Source organism: Sinocyclocheilus rhinocerous, unplaced genomic scaffold (assembly GCF_001515625.1).
Source record: "Sinocyclocheilus rhinocerous isolate Xijiao unplaced genomic scaffold, SAMN03320098_v1.1 scaffold1159, whole genome shotgun sequence".
Classification (NCBI taxonomy): domain Eukaryota; kingdom Metazoa; phylum Chordata; class Actinopteri; order Cypriniformes; family Cyprinidae; genus Sinocyclocheilus; species Sinocyclocheilus rhinocerous.
Genome location: NW_015634336.1, coordinates 679268 through 687432, shown reverse-complemented (window position 1 = coordinate 687432; position 8165 = coordinate 679268). Strand labels below are relative to the sequence as shown.

Here is an 8165-nt window from a genome sequence, read left to right as displayed (position 1 = left end):
CCTGCAGAGTTTAGCTCCAACTTGCCTCAACACACCTGACTGGAAGTTTCTATGCCTAGTAAGAGCTTGATTAGTTTAATTAGGGTTGGAGCTAAACTCTGCAGGACACCGGCCCTCCAGGACCGAGTTTGGACAGCGCTGGGTTAGGAGAACGTTCTGGGAACCTTCAGAGAACTTTCTGGGAACATTCTCGGAACGTAAATAGAATGTTCCCTTTAGGTTAGGTGAACGTTCCTGTAACAGACTGAGAACGTTCTGGGAACGTTCCCGCAACGTTCCCCTAACCTAAAGGGAACGTTCCATTTATGTTAAGAAAACTTTCCTGGTTAACCAACAGGGAACGTTCTGGGAACCAAAAATTGTTAGCTGAGTAACTATAGTACTCTGAGTAGTTTTTGAGAGGAGTACTTTGTACTTTTACTTGAGTACTGTTTTGACACCAGTACTTTTACTTGTAATTGAGTATTATTTCAGCAATGTAACAGTACTTGTACTTAAGTACAAATTTTCAGTACTCTTTCCACCACTGCTTGGCAGGTACATTCAAAATGCACCTAGAATTTTTGTCTACAAACTTTATGATAATTAGAGGTAAAGCTAAAAGTGCCAATAAAATAGAGATTGTTTAGACAGGAAAGATTAACAAAAGACGCTCAAACGAAACAGGACAATTAACTGAGGAAGCTTCACACAGCTGCTTTCAAACATCTGCAAGGTTTAATCTGTGTCCCATCTGTATTTCACTCATCTTTACATCCGTTTGAGGAGAGATTTCAGTCTCATTTACTCAGAGGAACAGAAAAAAAACAGCAGGAAAACACTCAAGAGTGAAAAGAAAATGAAGAGACAGCAAACTGATTCATTCAAATCTGCAGTTATGGTAAAGTTCTCAATCCAGTGTGAACCACATGAGAGTAACAGATGTTTAAGGCATTTCAGTCATGAACTAGTTCCTCCTGTAGTTTATTACACAGCACGTTACCCTGAAATATACATGTAGAAAGTGCAGAGAGGAGCATTTGTGTTTATATGGCACATCATTATGATTCATAATCATCCTCCAGTCTGTCTCGCTCTTTCAAATCTACTACATACAATAAACCCTCATTAGTGAGTGATTTGAGACGCTCTACACAGGCAGCAGCTTCAAGTGACACACATACATTGCTCCAGTTAGAACATTAAACCAGTGATTCTCAAACCGCACTTTTAAATGAATATTTATTTCTTAAGATTATTTTACGCAAATGCTTATTCTTTCATTTGATTTTAAACGTGCGGAAAAGCAGCTGAAAACATGACGAAAAAGTCTAAGGGCCCGTCCACACGGAGACGCGTTTAGCTGTATACGTAAAGATTTTTTATCGTATCGGCGTTTCGTTTTGGGAGCCTGAAACCGTTATTTTTTTGAACCCGGGTCCCAGTTGCGTTTTCCTGTGTACAGCCAATCCGTATATTTTGTGAAACGATGATGTCACCCTAGTCAGACTACGTCACGTGACAGCAACAACAACATGAACGATGAACGACTGTATTATTTTTATTAGCTAACATTAACACAGATTAATAAATAGTGTAATAAGAGTATTGTTCCATGTTCGTCTTCTTGTCATTGTGTTAGGTTTGTATACAGCGCGCAAGGTTTATGCGCATGCTCCAAGTCTTCTTCTCTGTGTTTAGTTTACCTCTGTGGCAGAATTACAGCGCCACATACTGGTCTGGCATGTACTACATTGTTTTGAGTTGGTTTCGGTGGTTTCGAATGTACTGTACGCAAATATTTCTTGAGACAACGCTTTGTTTACGGAAGAACAAGGAAAAAAAATACTGTATTTTTGGATTAGCCCTTTTTTAGGGCTCTGGCCTCATGTGGATGAGCCCTAAAAAGAGGCCTCATAGTGTAATGATTTATCTGAACTACTAATTGATATTGATCAGAATATGATATTACTCAAAATCGGCTGTATTAATGAATATGTTTTGCTAATGTTCTCATTAAGTTATGTTAGAAACGTTATTTCTGAATGTTCTGAACGCCTAGTTTTTTTTTGTGTTTTTTTTTATGTTTTAAAAACGTTTTCTCTTTGTTATGTGACTTAAGGAAACATTACACTTTATTATTGTATAAACATTATGGGAACGCTACTTTTGAATGTTCTCTGATCATTCCGGAACAAGTAGTAACATTTAAAAAAATGTTACACAAACTTCCAATGAAATCATTTCAGGAAAAAACTTTCATTGAACAATGTTTTGTGAACAATGAACGATGAACAAATGCTTTTGTGCTAACATTTTGAGAACATACGTTTGAACAAACATTTGATTAACATTACTGGAAGAACGTTTGTTCATAACTTTGAGAGAACCTTGCCAGAACATTCTTCCACTACTGTTAATAGAATGATTTGTGCTCTGATTTGACCAAAGGTGGTAACTTCATTTGAAAGGTTTGAGAACCACTGGATTAAAGTATTCTCTCTCGATATTTTGGCCACAAATGACGTACCGCAAGGTAGCATACAGTAGTTTTGCAGCGTTCTGTCTGGAAGCACTGATGCTGCCTAAACATGCTGTCTATGTAGGCATCGTGATCATCGTCTCATTGGTGTTTGTAAGTGAACGCGAGTGCGTCAGAACTCATCGTCGGAGCTGAGCAGCAGTGTTTTCTCGTTGCTGCAGCTGTTGGAGCGGCTCAGTGGCTCGGAGCGGCTCTGCTGTGTGTACTGCTGATACGCCGGAGAGAAGTTATGGATAGCGTCCTGCAGCATGTCACCCGGATTCATCGTCTCTTTCAGGCTGCTGGAGATGCTCATGGGAGCACAACGACCTGAAACACACAGTTTTACTGAGCACACAAAAACTTGAAACCACTTGCAGAGCAATTTTCTTTCCCTATTCAAATTTTTTTTTGTTTGTGAGGAGTGAATTGAAGGAAAAATTGGCAATAGCCTTTAGTTAACGGCACAGTCTGACAGAACCATGGCTGTAGCATTTTACCATACATTTTTATACAAATCTTAAATAAATAAATAAATAATCTCATATTTATTTCATTACATACATATTACATAGGGCAATAATGTACGCATTAAGAAAGATGCTACAGAAAAATTAATTCTTCTTTATAAAAATTGATTGTAAAAATGTTATTTCCCTTGCAATTTTTTTAATAAACAGCATTAGAGTTTGGTCTGAAACTAGAGAGTATTTAATTGGAAAAACAACTAAAACTGAAAAAATAAACAATTCCATTCACATTTAAAGAAAAACCTATTATAAAAATGGCAAACACAACAAAATCACTAAAGCTTTAAAAACGAAAACTATAAAAAATAAAAAGTCGTCAAAATATAAAAATTTAATAGTTCAATAAATAAATAAAAAAATGAACACAATTAATTAAATAAAATGAAAGGTTCCCTGTACAGAAACATAGAATGTGTATTAAAGTGAATTATGCATTAAATGAAGACAGTGAAAACATAAAATCGAGTAAACCTACCGTACTGGCCATAGACAGGAACACAACCTGAGAGAGACACAAAATACAGAGAAACACAGGCGAAACAGACAAAATGACAGCACATCCACATTGAAATGAATATTTGAGAATGTAAACAAACCCAGGAATGAGGGATGACATGATAGAGAGGAAGAAAAAGAGAAAGATCAGTTAGAAACATTGAAGATTTCACTGAAATATGTCTCTGTCACAGGCTCTCGACTCCACGGCAGTGAAAAGTGAAAGCATCTCGCAAGTGTGAAACTGAAATATACCCAAAAGAATCAGTATCGAGTTGAAACGAGTGTGTGAATCCGAATCTGGTCTAAACTAATCATGAAAACAGTATCAAATGCAGTTACCCTGAATGTCGAGTCTCTTGTCCATGTAGACCTTGTAAGTGAACGCGTGTCTGAGCGCCAGAGCGGCGAAGAACATCTCGATGCAGATGATGAAGTTCTGGTAACCGGCGGCAACAGTCCCCTCCCCCACACTGACATCAGGAGAGTTTATGCGAGGAATCGCGCCGCATTTCTCCAGAATCGCCAACAGCATCCCTACAGCATGCAAAATGACACAGTGCTTTACTGGCACTTCAGTGCATCGCCCAAGCCTTTCTAATGTCTACAATCCAATACAGATATAATTAATACTGTAATGCATGTTACAAATCAGATTTATTATAGGATTATATTCATTATTTAACAATAATATGTAGTTCAATAACAACAACATCCCAACAAAACAAAAAGGAAATATATTTTTCTGTCATCACCTAAAAATAACTGTTATATTGACATGTTCTTTAACATTTATTTATTTGGGAAAATCAAATGTCAGGTCAGAATATGCAGATTATCAGATGAAGGATGACGTGATGAAGACTCACCCTGCCAGAAGGAGAGGAAGATGACGGATTTGACCATGAGGAACTTCAGCATGGGGCCGTATGGCTCTAGCAGATCACGAGCGGCGAAGTAGAAGAGGAAGAGAGCGTAGAGCGAGAGACTGACCGAGATGTTATAGATGATGGTCACGTATATATAACCGCCGGCCGCGCTGAAACACAGACAGACAGAGAGAGAGAGAGAGAGACAGAGAGAGAGAGAGAGAGAGAGAGAGAGAGAGAGAGATGCGGTTTACTATCAGTCTCTCATAAAACACTCACTGATATCTGTGTGTTTGATTAGTGAGCTGAACAGACACACTTGAAGTCTCCGTCTCTGTATTTCCCGAAGGCCTGCAGGATGACGGTCATCATGGCCATCAGTGGCTTCACCACACAGAACTGCAGCGTTGCCTGAGACACACACATTCAGTTATTCCAAAAAAAAATAAAATACACTTCATAAAGACACAGAACTCAACTGACTTCAAATGACTCAATTAACTATAATAAACATTTTTCATTTTCTGATATTGTTTTTATTCCTGCTTTATAAAGTAACCTGGAGTAAGCTGGTATTGTTATTTCCAAAAAAATAGATAGTGTAGCTTTAACAACAACAACAACAAAAAAGACCTTTGTTGCCAAATTAAGGTCAAGAAAAATCTAGAAATGCTGTGTGATAAACAATTAAGACCCTCATCTTTTACAAATATCATAAAATTTGAACCATGTATAACACAGAAAAGGTCAGGTTTTAATATGGATGGTGAAACCCCAAGACATTTCAAGATATTAAATAGTTTTTTTTTTTTTATTAATGATTTTGTACAAAAATATTCTGTTTGCTTTTTATTTCTACTGATAATAATTTATTATGACTTCTCAGATAATTAATTATATTATTAATTTATTATTTATTATTATGAATTATTGCTATGCAGTTTGAGTCATTATTAAGCACTTCGCATATGCGTTAAAAGTGTTTTTCCACTACTCCTTATGAGACATCAACCTATTTATGTTTGAAGGTGTGTGTGTGTGGTACCTGTTTGCAGAAGCGCAGAAAGCCGATGGAGTACGTTCTGCCCCACAGACAACAAGTGCCGTAAACACAGCTGGACCTGAATGAACACACACTCCTCAGATCAGCTGAATTAACACGTGACAGAGAAACAGAGAGGAGCAGTAAACGCTGAACTCACTGGATGGGTTTTCCTCTGATCTCGGCCATGATGGCGCTCTCGCCACCCAGATACTCGTAACACAAACTCAAGAAGTTATAGATGACAAACGCTGCAAAAACACACAGGTGAAATCTACGTTATATCACAGTGATTCATCCTACACAGCACAACTAAAGAACTTAAGATACTAAAGTCTCTATATGAACTCAGCTTTTGCAGCTCTAGACTGTTACTGAATGATGACTATAACTCATTTGGGTCTGTTCACTGAATATTAGCAGAAACATCTGAGACATAGTTCATAATTTTACCTAACATAACAGATCTCGTGAGCAGTGATAGAGAAAGCTGTGAGAGATCAAAGTGCACTGTATCTGTGCTGCTGCAGGTGTTGTTTCTACTGAACGGGTCCAGACGTGAAGGAAATCTCAACATCACATTCCTCACTGTGATTCATCACCCAACACTGAATATGAGACATCCTGATCATATTTCTACACGCCTTATAACATTTACTATAAACCACAGTTTCTACTGGAATTACCATAGTTAGGGGTGTGCGATATTTATTGTTTTAACGATAAGCGAGTAGCAAAAATGCAGTTTTCCTGAATATCAGCACGTTCAACAAACAAGACGTTCATATTAAGTGAGATACATTGTAGACAAAACATTGTTTTTCTTCTGTTTGCCAAAGAAAATAGTTCCAAACAAAGTCGGATCAGAACATCTGTGCACCTCGTAGCAGCACTGCTGAGTTTCGTTCATAAATTAATCTGTTTTTGAACAAGTTATTTGAGTCAATGATTCAATGTGCCATTCATAACAACAGTCACTTGTTCGTTTCTAAATGAATCAGCAGTTCTGAATGAATCGTACAAATGAATGATTCAATTAATCACTCATTAAGACAGCGACTTGCCGCCACCTACTGGTGGTTTGAGTGTCATATTTAGTTATGACCGGCTTAAACCAGCCAGGGTACCAGCATAATATTGTTTAATTATTGTTACCGAAAAATACCTAAAAATTAAATTTTTTGTCAATATCGCACACCCCTAGTTCAGACAGTTACTGTTTCTACATGGAAAGTGTGTTAACATGGTATTAGCGCACTGATTTACAATATATACAATATAGGGGTGAATAGGCATCACTGACACTATAGAGAAAAAACAAACAAACATAACATTAACTAATCTATACAGACATCAGAGTTGTGTGAAAAACAGTATTTTATTATGCAAATATGATGCTGAATTGCAATTGGAATGTGGATTTACAGAAGCAGGCTTGAAGGGTTAGTTCACCCAAAAATGAAATTCTGTCATTAATTACTCACACTCATGTCGTTTCAAACCCGAAAGACCTTTGTTCATCGAAAAAGTATTGAAATATTTTTTTTTATCCTCCCATCTCGTAGGCTTTCCATTCCCTTTAGGGTTTCCGTAGTACACTTCATTTCCTTTCTGAACATGGAACTGGGATGCGGCGGATTGCGGGAGAGGGTGTGGTGGGAAGGAATCATGATGTCAGCCATCGGCGATGGACGATGACATCGTCTATCGGCCCAACCCTACACTGTTTACGTCCAGTGGATACTCTCCAAAATGGCGCTACAGGGTGACGTGGAGGAGACGAATTGTTGAATAAAGTCGTTATTTTTTTTCTCCAAAAATTATTCTCGTAGCTTCGTAAAATTACGGTTGAACCCCTGATGTTACATGGATTATTTTACAGATCTCCTTGCCACGTTTCTGGACTTGGAAACATTTCCGTTGTATTGCTGTCTATGCAGGGTCAGACAAATATTAGCCCTTAAAAGGTTCCAGTCTCCTCTGTACTTAACGAAATAACTGTATGAAAACCACATCCCTGGAATGCAGTTATATTTAAATGAACCTTTAAATGAACAAGCGTTTTCTTTGTTGGGCAGTAGTACACCTGGACAGCGTTAAAGGGTTAGTTCACCTCAAAATGAAAATTCTGTCATTAATTACTCACCCTCATGTCATTTCAAACCCGTAAGACCTTCGTTCATCTTCGGAACACAAATTAAGATATTTTTGATGGAATCTGAGAGCTGTCTGACCCTGCATAGACAGCAACGCAACTGAAATGTTCCCAAGTCCAGAAACGTAGCAAGGAGATCTGTATAATAATAATCCATGTGACATCAGGGGTTCAACCGTAATTTTACGAAGCTACGAGAATAATTTTTGTGCGCAAAAGAAAAAAAAAGAATGACTTTATTCAACAATTTGTCTGGACGTAAACAGCGTATGTTGTTCTGTGTCAGCTGCGTCACACGGATCTGTTTCCTACGTTGTTGTGATTTGATCTGAACGTGTTTCAGATCAAAATGTTTTAGGGTTGGGCGATGTCTACCAAATTGGCATCAGACGATGTCTGCAGTGAAACATCGTGATGGACAATGACATCGGGGGGCGGGGCAGGGTTAGGGGTGTGCCCGAAGCGTGAAACAAATAACGTGTTATACGGAGCCACTAAAAGGTTAGCCGCTTGCTAGCGGTAGCCTGTTGCATTACAGTACATGAAAGTTCACTTACCACATACACAGAGTAAG

At 38.0% G+C, this 8165-nt stretch overlaps 1 protein-coding gene across 2 annotated transcripts in view; it reads right to left on the bottom strand.

The window, feature by feature from the left end:
- Positions 1 to 2049: 2049 nt before the first annotated feature.
- LOC107745530 (transmembrane protein 184B-like) overlaps positions 2050 to 8165 on the bottom strand; it is an 11156-nt gene continuing 5040 nt past the window's right edge. The window contains exons 4-10 of one of the 2 annotated variants that reach the window (XM_016559429.1): positions 5597 to 5687; positions 5440 to 5515; positions 4714 to 4805; positions 4395 to 4564; positions 3868 to 4062; positions 3506 to 3532; positions 2050 to 2830 (exon numbers count right to left, since the gene is read on the bottom strand). In XM_016559429.1, coding sequence (XP_016414915.1) covers positions 2634 to 2830; positions 3506 to 3532; positions 3868 to 4062; positions 4395 to 4564; positions 4714 to 4805; positions 5440 to 5515; positions 5597 to 5687 — 848 coding nt within the window. In that variant the 3' untranslated portion in view covers positions 2050 to 2633. The remainder of the gene's footprint in view (positions 2831 to 3505; positions 3533 to 3867; positions 4063 to 4394; positions 4565 to 4713; positions 4806 to 5439; positions 5516 to 5596; positions 5688 to 8165) is intronic. The other variant, XM_016559430.1, reaches the window with a different exon arrangement.